The 15,000-nt window shown below is 47.3% G+C and overlaps 1 protein-coding gene across 1 annotated transcript in view; it reads left to right on the top strand.

The window, feature by feature from the left end:
- The window catches only part of LOC138299178 (complement C4-B-like), a 541,079-nt gene that overhangs the window by 379,718 nt on the left and 146,361 nt on the right, over positions 1-15,000 (top strand). The window contains exons 25-26 of the mRNA XM_069237273.1: positions 6,197-6,272; positions 13,698-13,857. Of these exons, the coding sequence (XP_069093374.1) occupies positions 6,197-6,272; positions 13,698-13,857 (236 nt within the window). The remainder of the gene's footprint in view (positions 1-6,196; positions 6,273-13,697; positions 13,858-15,000) is intronic.

The following is a 15,000-nucleotide window of genomic DNA, read 5'->3' as shown; positions in this document are numbered from 1 at the left end:
ACGGTCCTAGTATCGAAGAAGGATGGGGGCCTTCACCCTATACTAGAGCTACGCCTTCTCAGCTACTTCCTGAAAAAAGAGAAATTCTAAATGATCACATTGGCTGAGTGTCCTGTCTGCCCTGGATTCTGGATCCTGGATGGTAGCCTGGACTTGCAGGATGCATATGTCTGTATATCCATCCTACTGGGCCACAGATGTTACCTGCGGCTCATGGTGGGCTGCAAGCATTTTGTTTTCACTGTGCTCCCTTTTGGCCTTTCCAGTGCTGCCTCAGGTGTTCACAAAAGGGATGGTGGTGGTTGGAGCCCATCCACTGAGGTCAGGGGTTCCAGTCTTGCCCTACCTTGATAACTGGCTGTTAAAGACAAGCTTTCCCCACTCAGTCATCACCCACCTCTAGACCACAGCAGACTTCATGAATTCGCTGGGGTTAACAATAAATGTGCCAGAGTCACACCTGACTTCCTCTCAGACACGCCCTTTCACCTGAGCCATTCTGCAGACAGTGCGGTTCTGCACCTGTCCTCTGGAGCAGTGAGCCCCGGATATTCAGGCATGATTCTGATGTTTCAGGCTCTATCCTGTATTTCAGTGAGACCATCTGTGATCCTGCTGGTGACACATGACTCCTGGCATTTGCAGGCTCTGCAGTGGGAACTGAAGTCCCAGTGGGTGCTTCATCAGAGGAATCTCTCCAACCTGTTCCAGATATCAGAGGGAACTACAAAAGATCTGGCAGACCACTCTTCTTCCCCATCCAGAGCTCACAATGGTGAGTGATGCATCACTCCTGGGTTGGGGTGACCATTTGTGAGAGCTGGAGATCATAAGGACTCTGGCCTCTGGGAGAATCTCAGCTCCACATCAATTTGTTGGAGTTGATAGCAATTCACTTGGCATTGAAAACCTTTCTTTCATCCATCAAGAGAAGGCTGGTACAAGTGTTCTTGGACAACACAGCCGCCCAGTGGTACTGCATCAAACAGGGCGGGGTGTGGTTGTGAACCCTGTGCCAAGAGGCTCTTCACCTCTCGACATGGCTAGAATGTCAAAAACCTTTCCTGGTCGTACAACACCTGGCAGGATCTCTGACAGTTAGGGTAGACAACACAGCCATTGATGCCTTGCAGATCATGAATGGTGTCTTCATCCGCCACTGGGGAGAACTTTGCTTATATCTATTTAGCCACTTCTGAGAATACACAATGTCAGCACTTCTGCGTTTTGAAGTTTCAAAGGCAGCGCTCTCTGATCAGGCTGCCCTTTCAGGAGGAGCTCCTGGTAGCAACAGGGTAGGATCCTATACCCGAACCTGCGCAATCTCCACCTTCATGCATGGAGATTGAGTGGGGGCAGTTGAGAATCTCCCTCCTGAAGTCTGTGATGCTATCTTAGCAGCCAGGCATCCATCAACAAAAACTGTATACTCCTATCGAGACACGTTTGTGGCTTGGTGTGAAGAAAAACATGATGACCCACTTTCTACACCCTTGTCTAAAGTGTTGTTGGTTACGTTGTCCTTAGCCTAGCAAGGACTTGCTGTGGTCACAGTTAAGGGGTGCCTTTCGACCATTTTGGCTTACTTGTAGTTGCCGGATCATGCCTCCCTGTTTAAGTCACCCGTTGTGACACGTTCTCTGAAACGTCTTCCACATATGTTGCCTCCCAATCCTTTTGTTATGCCTCAAAAGCAGCTTAATTTGATTTTAACCTTCTTTTTTAACCCTCTTGATGTGTTCTCTCTTTGAACCCATCTATAGCTGCCATCTAAGACCAGACAAGAAAGTCTTCTTGGTGGTCATCACATCGGCGAGGAGGGTCAGTGAATTACAGAATCTTTCTGTTCAGCCTTCATACACCAGTTTCTTCATACACAAGTTTCTTCAGTGGCAAGCTGGGACTCCAAACCCTTGCCTTGTTTCTGCTGCAGTTGGTGACATCATTCCATGTCAGCTTGAGTCTGGGTGTAACCCATGCCCCAAGCCTCCTGGGGACTCTGAGCTCTTTAAGGGGCCCTGTTGGAAAATGGGTTATTGGTAGGGCAGGTAGGTACCTACACCTAGCAACAAGCCACTAACCTCCACATAGGTACAGTTAGGTCTCAGTAAATTAATCCCAGCTCATCCCTTGGTAGCTTGGCAACGAGCGTCAAGGCTTAACTTAGGAGACAAAGTGTAAAGCATTCAAATATCACAAAACAGTAATTAAATAAAACACAGGAAACAGTTTAAAAATCCAAAACCAATTTATAAAAATAGTTTATATTTTTATCTTTAAAATGACACAAAAACGATTAAAATCGGTTCAGGGGAACCGGAGATATGAATTTTTAAAGAATTATTACTTTTCTAGCGCTTAGAAACAAAAAGCACCAATCGGGTCATCTGGTTGCACCTCGACCGGGGCAAAGTCAAACTTTGAGGCCGACCGCGATGGAGCCCTGCTCGGCTACAGGTCGCGGGAGGCCTCGGTTAAAAAGTTACCTTCTGACTTAGTCTTTATTTTGAAGTTTTTCTTCACCGGGACGAACCTGCCAGTTGAATCCGACCTCCTGGAGCCCTTGTCCGGATACGCAATGTGGGTTTCCTCGGTGGAGACTTTTACCTTCGGACTTAGTCGTTTTTTCGAGATGAAAATCCTTCGACCCGGGTAAACCTGGATCTTGATCCGACGTCCATGGAGCCCTTCTCGGATACGATGGCTGGGAGGTCCCGGTCAACTTTTTACGTTCGGACTTAGTCTCTTTTTTGGATGTTTTTCTTTACCGGGACGAACCACGAAGTCAGGCCGGGTCGCGGTTGAGGCAAGCCGGCTAGAATTTCCGCGGCGGGTCGGTCCCTCTCTGGAGCTTTTTTCCAAAAATCTCAAATCTTTTCCAAACTTCTGGGGCTTCACCCAGATGTTCTTTTAAGGTTCTTTTGGGGTCCACAGCTCACCCCAAGGGTCTAGAAGTTCTGTGATGGTCCTTGGGGGGTGCGGACTTCAACTCCCAGAATGCACCTGGCGCAAACTCCTTTTTGGCCACTGGACAGTGGTCAGCTGGTCGCTTTCTTCAGGAGTTGGTGCAGGGGACTCTGGTTAGCAATTTTTCACCTGTAGCAAACAGGGAGTCCCTCCTTGAACCAGTTGAAGCCAGGCAAAGTCCTTCTTGTGGTGAAGCCCAAGTGTGCAGCTGGTGCAGTCCTTCTGAGTGCAGGTTCCAGGTGCAGGCCAGGGGTCCAGCAGGGCAGTCCTTCTTCTTCTTTAGTTCCTTTCTTGTTGAATTCTGGAGGGGATCTGAGGCGTGGGTGCAGGTCTGCCAGTTTTATCCTTGCTCCTGGGTGAAAAGCAGGGGGGCCCTGGTTCTCCAATCAGGGACAGGGTCGTCCCCCTGTGATGACCACTTCCTGGGAAGTGTGGCAAAAATCCATCCCAGAAGGCAACAGTCTCTAAAAATCCAACATGGATGAATCTGATTTTTGGAGGTTACATCTGGCTGAGCCCACCCACTGGTGTGGCTAAAAATCATAAACACACCCCTCTCCTGCCCTCTCCTAATCTAATCAAGGGGGCACCTAATTGTCTGGGGTTGCAGGATGTGGGGGTGTTGCTGGGTGCTGCAAATGTCCTTCTCTGCCTTTGAAGACCAGTTTGGCAGCCCTCCCCCTTCCTGCCTCACCATCTGCTGAGGGGAGATTCCCTCCCCCAAGCACATTCCTTTGTGTGAAGTCAGGCCACTTCACACCTCATCAAGGCAGCCTGGCAGAAGCTGCTGCAGGCTGGCCAATCAGAGCACAGCAGCAAAAACAATGCAGAGCTGAAATTGGCAACTTTTTAGGTAAAGTCTAAACTTTTTACCTGGACAAGTTATATTAAATCCAACAACTGGAAGTTGTGGGATTTATTACAACAATCAATTTGATACCAAATTCTTGGTATGTAAAATTTAAGGAGACTTTAAAATTTAAAATAAAGTCTGCCCATTCTAGCCTATGAAGGCCATTTACTTCAATGAGGGAAAAACGAATTTGGCTGTTTTTACCTCACCAGGGCTTATAAATCTATTTTTATAAAGTCCCTGCTTATAGTTACATGGCACCCAGCCCTAGGGGCACATAGGGCACACCTTAGGGGTGACTTATATGTAAAAATAAGGTAGTTTAAGACTTTGGAAGTACCTTTAATTCCAAAGTCTAATTTGCATATAACTTTAATTTAAAAGCAGCCAGCAAAGCAGGCCTGCCTTTAAAATGACACTGGGCACCTCAGCAGTGCACCTAGGTGTGCACCACCTATGCTGTGGTCCCTAAACCTACATGCCCTACCATATACTAGGGACTTATAGGTAGGTTAACTTAGCCAATTATAATTAGCCTAATGTGCATATCCATTTTACACAGAGCACAGGCCCTGGGACTGGTTAGCAGTACCCAGGGCACCATCAAAGTCAGGAAAACACCAGCAAAAAGAGGAAAATGGGGGCAAAAAGTTATGGGGCCTCTGCAATCAGCCCTGTTTTCTCACAGGCCCTATTCAGTTCAAGGTCAATGAATGTCTGTTAGATATGGGAGATTTAGTGGCCCCTCATTCCATTCTTGGGTGGGGGGTATCATTTTGCATTACGCAACTGGCCAGAGCATCACACTCCCAACCTTTTTTGCTCTCCCTCACCCCTCCAAGGAGGAGGAGAGACTCTAATGCTTGGATCCAAAAAGAGCACTATTGTTCTACATCTATCACACCAAAGAACATCTGGTGGGCAAACAGCTGGTCGTTGAGATTACTGGAGCAAGGAAAGGAAAGCAGTGCAGAAACGGACCATCTCCAAATGGCTTGTACTCTGCATTAAGATCTGCTTTGCATTAATCAGGACCCTGTGGGCTTATGGGTTCATTCCACCAGAGTGAAAGCTATTGCGATAGTTCCTGTTTTCTCTGTCCTTGACGTGTCAGGCTGTTATGTTGGCATCCTGGCACACGTTTACCAAACAATACCACCTGGACAATCAGGTCTACTTTGCCCATTCGACTACCAGGATTTTTTTGTCTGAGCCATTTTACAAACCCAGTATTGCTTTGGTATCTATTGTAAGGTAAGGAATCAGCAGCTGGAAGTCTCTATCAGATGAATAAGTTACTTACCTTTGGTAATGCTTTATTTGGTTGAGATTCTATCTCTCTGCAAATTCTTTACCAACCCACCCACTCTACCTGTTCTGCAAACCAGTTTTTCTACCTAAAAAGGATTCTGTAGGCACCTACTACCAGCACACTGATCAATCAGCATTCCAACATAGTTCTGTGCTTCTAGCATGGAAATAGCCTTCTAAAGATACTGATGTCAGCAAGCTGAAGTGACCACTATGCAGGCATCGCACACTTCACATCCAGCATGGATGACGCCGAAGCAGAGCCGATCAGATCCACCTAATGGCGAGCAGAGTTACTCCTCAAGGTTTTGTAATTCCATTCTGATGCCTGGGGAATATTCTAAGGTAAAGAATTTACAAAGAGTCTACTATAGAAGGTGTTACCAAAGGCATGTAACTTGTTAATTAAGCATTCTGCCATGACACCATGAAATTGCAAACCTACCGGCATCCTTTGTTTTTGATAGAACTGTTCCTGCCTTGCTGGAAAGGGCCATTGCGGAAAAAAATGTACTGCTAACTTAGGGGGGAAAAATTAAAATAAAGTAGGCCAGCCTCTGCTGGGCACTTAGAAGCAGTGTCTCTACCATCCTAGTTTTTGTTGGCAGACTAACACTCAAAGTTACTCCCTAAGCTTCCTTAATTTATTTTTTTGACAGTTTGGTTTTTTTCTAGTTGTCAAAAAAAAATGTATAGATAAAAACTTTGTGCATGCATCCTTGTCTCTATGGTTAACAGGTTATACTGGTACCTCACAAAAACATTAGGATCAGCTAACTAATGCCTTTGACAGCACTACAGTTTAGGCCCCTGCCTTGCTTACATGCCCACTTAGTCGCTCACTCACCTAATCACTCCTTTGTAAGTAGAACAGCTTATATGGTGCACAGTCCTTCCATCTCATAATGTGTAGGGATTTCTGTATATTTACTGTATCTGCACTACTCCCTGAAGGGTATAAAATAATATATCACAACTGCATTAAAAGTGTATTCTGTATAATGGTTTTGATGGATAGAAATATAGTCTAAATAGCTACATTAATGCTTTCTTGCTTTTTTTCAGGCCACACGCGGCTCTTGTCTTTCAGGAAAAATGATGGGTCCTATGGAGCTTGGATTACCACTCCTAGCAGCACATGGTCAGTTTATTATTTTCTGTACCTTCATTCTTTGGCCTATTGAGTTCAGGCTGAAATTTGGATCATTGCATTGTGAAGCTAAGATGACATATTAATGGATAAGATATATAACTGGCTCAGTACATGATCCACTGTTATTTCAGTTTCAAGATCATTGTTATTTCATATTTTCTTGGTTCAACATTGACTTGGTCTCAGATGTTTCTCCATTACCTCAGTTCCCTGTCCAGCACTAGCACAAATTTGTCCATCACTGCCTCAGTTTCAGATCCATTTCTGGCAAATGTCCATGTCTATTGTTGTTTCAGTCTCAAACATGTTATTGGCTCAGTCCCAGAACCATAATTTCCTCCAATTAGTGTTCACCATTGGCTCCTCCCAGGTCCATTACTATGTGAATCCCTGCATCATCATTGTCTTAATTCCAGGTCCATTAGTTGCTCAGTCCCAGTCCATCATTGCCTCAGTCACAGGGTCTCTATTGGCTTGGTGTTGTGGTGGCTCAGTCTTAATCCAGGTCGATCAGTGGCCCAATCACTGGTCCATTCACCACTCCTTCATTACTGTCGCAACCTGCCCCTGACCCTCGTGGTATACTGTTGAGAGGAGGGGGAAGTTCTGCTTCCCTGAACCTCAGCACTGTGTGTTGTGGCCCCTAGTAGGCATGGAGGTCTAGGCCTCATCATTGGATGCTGTGCCGGGGACAAACAACCACACCTTAGCCATCAGTGTTGGTGGAAGCCCTGTGCAACTTCAGACCCCTTTATTAAGGCTCTCATCACACCAGGCCAAGAGATGCATGTAAGGTCTGGATGGTACTCTCCATCCCTCCCCATGTTAGTGGCCATGCATAACCAGCATTTGGACTACATAAAACTGAAGCCACAGGGTGGGGGGTGTCTCATTGTGCCATAGTATCCTCGACGTACCCCGCAACAGCCACATCTCCGCACACCTGAGACACCTGCATTGGCTCCCAGTCAGCAAAAGGATCACCTTCCGTCTTCTCACCCACGCACACAAAGCCCTCCACAACAAGGGACCGGAATACCTCAACAGACGCCTCAGCTTCTACGTCCCCACCCGCACCCTCCGCTCCGCTGGCCTCGCACTTGCTGCCGTCCCTCGCACCCGCCGCTCCACGGCGGGTGGGAGATCTTTCTCCTTCCTGGCGGCCAAGACCTGGAACTCCCTCCCCACCAGCCTCAGGACCACCCAGGACCACTCCGCTTTCCGGAGACTCCTAAAGACTTGGCTGTTCGAGCAGCGATAACCCCCCCTTTCCCCCCTAGCGCCTTGAGACCCGCACGGGTGAGTAGCGCGCTTTATAAATGTTAATGATTTGATTTGATTTGATTTAGTAGTGCTACTGAACAAAGTCACGAAGCTGAGCACTTGGTTGGGGATTAGGTCAGAGATTATAATGGTGTTGCCTGAACGGCTGCTTAGATCTGTCCCACAGTTCGACTGTGCGGCAGCCGTGACGTCTGGAGGTGGAGCTTCCCTATCAGCATCCAAAGAGTGACCACCTTCTTTGCATTGGGAGACAGCTGACTCTGGGCCTGGCAGGTTGGGAAGCCCGCCAAATTCCGGGTCCAAAGAGCACAGTGAAGGTGGGATGGCGGATTTCTAGATGTGACATCAAATATGGCCACCAACGGCTTATGATCTGTCAAAACTTTTAATCCTTGCCCACACAGATAAAAGTGGAAATGTTTCTTGCTTCACCACCAGATGGTGACAACCTCACACTCAAGTTAGGAGCACCTGATCTCAGATGCTGCCAATGCCCAGTTGGCATATGCCATCAGTACCCATTATCCTGGAGCCTGCTCTTGGGTAAGTACTACCCTGAGGCCCACGGGGCTGAAGTCTATGATTAACTCGGTGTGATGTTGTGGGTCAAAATAGGACATTGTGGCATCCCTGATCTGTGCCTTCTTCACTTTTCCTAAGGCATTTTCAGCCCGTTCAGTCCACATCCACACAGCATTGGTCTTTGTCAAGGCTTGAAGAGGCTCCAATATCGTTGCCATGTTCAGCATGAACCTCCCACAGCATGTCTTCCCTAGGAAGCTTCTCACCTCCGTTGGTGTCTGAAGTCAGGGGCCACGCTGGATGACACCAGCTTTACGTGGGTCCAGACGCAGTCCTTCACTCGAGAAGACATGCTCAAAAAACTCAATGATGTACTAAAAAAGAGCATTTATTTCTCTGCAGGGTCAATCCTTGCTCAGTCAGGTTCTGAAATGTCACCCGGAGCCTGCGCTATTGCTCATCAAAGGTGGTGGAGTAGATGAAAATGTCATTGCCTATGTTGAGCTCACTCTCAAATCCAGAAAGTGCTCACGGATGGCATTTAGAAAGACCTCTCCGTCTGAAGAGATGCCAAGATTGACATGTTGATACTTTTGTAGTCTGACGTGTGGAGAAAATGGGCACCGTTGAGCTCAGCAATGATATTCTCCAAAGTGGGCATTATATGGCGCTCCCGCAGGATCGCCTTATTGGGTAGCCATATGTCCACAAACAGCCTGATGGCCCCTGGCTGTTTTGGCTTGGGAGCAACCACTAATGGGGGTCCCACAGCATTGGCCCTAACATTTTCTGTCCTGCCCTTTTTGCCCTGATATTTTCAGTGACTCCTTGTTGTTCCATTCAGTTCATCTTCCACCAGTGGGCAGAGGTGAAATGGCACCCTTGTATGGTGCAGGGAGGTTGGTTTGATCAATATGGAGCTTCACCTTGGTGCCCTTGAGGCACCCAAGTCCTTGGAATAACTGCAGAAAGTCCTTAAGGATGTTGTGAGCTTGTGTTTCATTGATACCTCTGGCAAAGAACACCAACTCCAGTTCTGCTGCAGTCTTGGCAGCCTAGCAGTGTGCCACTGCCTTCTTTTGTTACATGGACCTTGGGTGCCTCCCTGACCTACCCACTGACAGATACTATTGTGTCTATTGGGACGCTAGCTCTGCATCCTGAAATCGGACATTAGTGGAGTACATGCACCCTTCGGCTCTGCCCCTGAGCCTAAAATCATAAATCCATCTTCCTCGTCACCGGCAATTTCCTCCCAAGACAGATGGGGCATTGAGTGGCGGGCATAATGGGGCTTGTCTTCTAGTGACAGTTGTCTGAGGGTGGAAGTGGCCTTGGGGCATGCAGTGTTCCTGTTCCTCTTGATACTACTGTGGCATACCCTGGCTTAGTATTTGGGCTTACACCATTTGGAGCATGAGCGGCCCTGTGCTGCGCACTGGTTGGTGGCATGTTGATCATGGTCACAGTTGTTGCATTTGACTAGCCCCACCGCTGCCAGTTTCTGAGCCTTGGCAGTGGCTGTCATCAAAAAATCAAACCTACCGCCTCCTTCTTGACTTTTCAACCTTGCTCATCTGCAGGGGGTAGGATGCTGGACCAGTGTGTGTACCATCATCTCTGCCCAGCTGTTGGACAGCTCATGTGAGCATGCGAGGGTCAAAATGTCCTCCAACTTGATACCCAGCTGGCAGAGAATGGGACGGTGCAGGACAGTGGAGCGACACTCTTGGATGAGCTGTGCCCGGACTTCCTTCTGTTGGTCATCATCGACATAGGCTCTGAGACGTGCATTGAAGCCAGCTATCATTTCATCTTCCTGCTGGCAGACTTGCTGAAATTTAAAGCGTTCATAGGGAGGATTAAGTTGGGAGTCAAAGTAGGTGTTCAGCTCCAAAGTGGAGCAGCAGGGACCTTTTCACTGTGCCATCAGCCTTGTGCGTGGCCCAATAATAGTTCATGAGCCTGGTGACTCATGTTTTCCAGCGTGGTGCTGCCATCACGGGTCAATCGACTCACTGAATGGCTGCAGGACTGTCAACGTCATGAGGACAGCAGTGCCAGCAGGTGGTGGGAATTGGGTTGTAGGGCCAGCCACTGGTCATCATCTATCGCAGGGTCGCGCAGTTGACTTTACTGGAAGTATGCTATACTCTACGCAGATCAGGGACACCTGTGAGCATGAGCAAAAGTGAGGGATTAAGTAGCTTGCATCCAGTTAGCCCATTCACCAATGAACCCAGCTAAAGCCACTCCCCCAAAACAGGGTCGTGCAGAGAAGAGAGCTCTGATCTCGGGGAGAGTCCCCCAAGTATGTAGGGTGCTGCTTGCCCAAACTGCTCCTAACCCATGCTGCCTGTGATCAACAGAAGGCTGGGCAGCAATGAGAGTATGGAGGCTGCTGTGATGTCCTGCTGCCCGCAGGTGGCACTGTGCAAAGCAGATCCTCCCTGACAAGGATGGCCTAGCAGGCACTGGGGCTCCAAAATGTTGAAATGTGGTCACCGCCGCGTGGCAGGAAGGCTCAGGTGCTGGCATGACTAGACACCGCCTTCCTCACAGCAGCCTAGAGTAGAGGATCAGGAGTGATGCATGAGGTGAGGTGGTATGGGGAGTGCTCGCATGTCAGGTGCAGCGCACACAGCAGGTGGGCTCCACCTCTTCGCCAGGTGTTGCGACCTGCAACTGTTCCTGCCCCTCGGATATAACTGTGAGGGGGTTCTGCTTCCCTGCACCTCAGCACTGTATGATGTGGCAAGCATGGGGGTCTAGGCTTCACCGCTGGGCCTGCGCTAGAGACAAACCTTACCACACCTTAATTATCAGTGTCGGCGGAAACCCCGTGGGACTCCACGCCCCTTTATTTATGCTTTCGGTCACATCCGGCTGAGAGGTGTGCGCACAAATCACCACCCTGACTGTAAGGGCCTGGTGGTACTCTACAACTTCCTCAGCCAAAGGTTCATTGTAATTGCCTCTATGTCCCTTGCCTCACTCCTCCAATCATTCATTGACTGCATCTTTGCCTTCAACCTTGCAGAGAGCTCTGTTGCCTTCTTCCTATATTCATGCTCTAGAAATACGACGTACACGCACCATTGGCTGAACTCCAGGGGCCTTTTTATTCATAGGGCACACTGCCTTGGTCTGACAATAGCCTACAGTTTACGCGGTGTACCAGGCAGAGACCAGGTCAGCGTCCCTCTTTTAGTTATTATTGTGCCCCCAGTAAAGCTGCATACTCACATCTGCCCTGCAAGCAGCATATTAGTGAAAGGTGGCTGGCTGCATCAGTCTGTCTTTCATTTTGTAGGCAGCTATACAGACTGCCTTTGAAAGAGAAACAGAAATGGCCTTGCACTAATTAACTGCACCCACCTACAGGGGATGATTGTAGAGACCTTGGGACCCACTTTTTGTGCATTCAAGTGGCAACCTTGGGAGGGGGGAATTACACTGAATGTGTGCCACCCCTTTGTGGCATACAGTTAGACCAGAGACTGCTTCTTTTCATGTGTTCAAGTGCCTATAATAGTACAAGGCACAGAGGCAAAGTGCCATGCTAATGGGAGAACGATCTCTTCAGTTTGTGCTGTTTCACATGTAGCACCAGCGCAAACTGTACTACAGAATGGGGTGTGCAGCTTCAGTCCCTTCTGTAATGCCAATGTGGCCCAAGGGAGCAGAACGTAGACACACATGCCTGTTGTACCCTAATGGTACTCAGTGTAATACAGCCCCAGTTCTATTACTGGCTCATTTACAGTTTCATCATTATTGCATCAGATCCATCATCCTTGCTACATACCTAGGTCTATCATTAGCATATTCTAAGGCCCACCATTCTAGGTGCCTTTTGACTCAGTTGCAGATCCATTACTACTGAACCAGTCCTAGGTCTATCATCCCTGGCTAAACCCCAGTTCCATGACTATTGGATCAATCCCTTGTCCATCAGTGGCCCAGCAATTAGTTCATTGACAGGTCCATCATTTGCACATTATGAGTTGCAATATTGGTTGAGTCCCATATTCATTTTGTAATAAGTTCAGCGTCTATCATTCACTCAGTCCCAGGCCAACACTGACTCAGTTTCAGGGCCATCAATGGGCTTGTCCAAGGTTTATTCAGGGCTCAGTCTCAGGCCCAGCACTACCTAGACCTGGTCTATTATAGGCTCAGTCAGAGGCCCAGTAACAGGTCCGAGATTGCCAGTCACTCGTGCCTTGATAGTTCATTCTAAAAGTGGCCCAGAATTACGTAGCTCTATCTTGGATCTTTCATTAGGTCAGTCCAAAGTCCATCAATAGCTCAGTTCAGGTCTTATCAGTGGTCAGGGTTAGGTCCAGTACTGGTGCATGTCCATGTCCGTCAGTTGTCTCAGTCCCAGATTAATTGTCATTGGCTCAGTTCCAGACTTGTCATCACTGACTCAGCTCCTGGTGCATTAATGGTTTAGTTGCCGGTCCTTTGTTATTTAATCATTCCTAGGAAGATCATACTTGCCTCACTCCCAGGTCTATCATCATTGGAGCAGTCCCATGTCCATCACTGACTCATTCCAACATTCATCATTAGCACCTAGCCCAATGTTAGCACAATCAGAGGTCCAGCATTAGATTACTCTCATGTCCATACTGGCTCGGCTCCAGATCTATCACTGATTCAGTCCAATGTACATTGTTTCTCATTCTCCGGTTCAGCCCAAGGTCAATCAATGGGTGACTGCACGTCAGTCTTTCATTTTGCTCCAGGTCCATCATCATCAACTCAGAAGCAGTTCAATCATTCCAAAGCCTATTGTTTCTCATTACCACACCCATTGCTGGTTCAGTCCTAGTCCATCATTGATTCAATGCCGAATCAATCATTAGTTTAGTATCAGGTCATCATAATTGGCTCAGTTTTAAGTCCACCACTTGCTCAGCCGCAGGTCACTCATCATTTGTGGTAGGAATTGTATATAAAAACAATAATATGCTGGCTAGTAAAACTGATTAATGAACCAGTATCAATAAATGACAATATGGGTGTTGAGAAACTCACAGTTAAAGCTCTGAGAGGGCAACTAAGCATCTGGTTTGTATGGACTGTTGTAACCAGAACCATCCCTATTTTAGTGACTTTAACACTCACTTATCTAGAATGAAATCTAGTAATGGGAATGCTAAATCTGACAACTACTTACATTAGATGTCAAGTATAAGATGTAAGGGGCATTGGATCAATATTGTTAAACTTCAATGTAAATTCCTATCCAAATTTGCACACGTTTTTGTGAGTTCGGTTCAGTTACTGTCCTGAATTATAATTGTATTTCAGTTTCACATTTCTATTACTGTGCAGTTTTTGTATCTGTCCCTTGGCTAAAAATCAGCCATTACTCTCAAAATGCCAATCAATTTGAGCATCATTATTTTCCGTTTCACACCCTCAAAGGGGGAAATCAAGATACCAGAACCAACCATTTCATTAATTACATTAGGCAAAGTGGCCTTCTGTCTCATTCTTGGTATTGTTTCAAGATTCGGAACACATAGTAGTAGCTTTGTTGTGGTTGTACTCAAAGCCCTTAAGTCAAGCCATTTGTGTGGTTCTTTCTTTCAGGCTTACAGCCTTCGTTGCTAAGATACTCTCTATTTGTCGTGATCACATTAATGTGAAAGATGACACCATCCTGACAGCGGTGGACTTCCTGATGAAGCATCAGTTGGAGAGTAATGGGGCCTTCAAGGATCCAGCACCAGTCTGGCACAGGGAGATGCAGGTAACTAATCATGGTCTGGCTCAGGAGGAAGTGGGAGAAGGCCCAAATAATTTATATCATCTAGCTGGTGCTAGTTGAGATAGTGTTGCTGTTCTCACTTCTCCATACCTAGGAGTATATAAGGGAGATTGGGGTTTAAGTATTGTCTGTGTCTTGATGGAATGAGGGAAGGCGCTTGTCTCCTGGTTTCACCCTGTCTATTGATCCCACTGAGGAGATACCTGAGGCAAAAAAACCTTAGTACCACCATGCCTGACAAGGAAGCAAGTGTCCCTACCACCTGCACTCCTTAGTTGTAACATCTCTTTCTATTCTCAAGGAGGACTCATACTATGTGATGGAAGAGAGAAGTTCTCGGACTCAACCCCGTGTGTTTGCCCCAACCATCTAATGTCTAATCAGGATATTCAGAGAAAGTCCCACCTGCATGTGCTCTGTATCAACATACCTGCGCATCCGCTTTTTTTTATACCTGTTAGGCCTGACATCCTTGGTGTGGATTCCTCTGTCTTTTTGCCTCTGCTTCCTGTGTTTTGAATGTGTGCTAACAAAACACAGAGAGAGAGAAATTGGGAGTGGGGGGATGGATGGAGAACACAACCGTACTCAACTCCCAGAAGCCAACACAAAAACACAATTAAGAGTACGGGGTTCTTGTAACGGGGGCAGGTCAGTAGTGTAACATTTGTAGCACTATGCCCCTCGTAAACCTCAACTAAAGGTGAGACAACAGTGGATTCTGGTGTGTGGGATAAAGGGGGAATTTCCTTTACGGACTAGGTGGTCTCACACACTTTTTTTTTCTCTTCACAAATTCTTTCTTTGTGTGTTCTCATTTTGACCAGTAACCTTAGGTCTTGCACCCAATGGGGGTCTTACTGTTGAGGGCCTTGCCCTCGGGTGCTTAGGGGTCTCCATCCCCTTCTTGCCCCCTTCCCTCACATGTGCTTTCCCTTTTCCTCCCCCCCCCCTTTTTCTTCCTTTTTCACCTGTCCCCCCACCTTAGAGTCTGACTATAAGGGGACGCTCCCTCTCCAGGACCCCAGAGGCTAGTAGCCTCTAGTGATAGGGTAAGAATTTCTCCCATTTCCTTCCTTTTTTACATTTCACGCAATGACGTGCCATATGATTATTTATGTGAAG

Source organism: Pleurodeles waltl, chromosome 6 (assembly GCF_031143425.1).
Source record: "Pleurodeles waltl isolate 20211129_DDA chromosome 6, aPleWal1.hap1.20221129, whole genome shotgun sequence".
In the NCBI taxonomy this organism is placed as follows: Eukaryota; Metazoa; Chordata; class Amphibia; order Caudata; family Salamandridae; genus Pleurodeles; species Pleurodeles waltl.
Note: the sequence above shows the minus strand (reverse complement) of the source record. Positions and strands in the feature narration are given on the sequence as shown.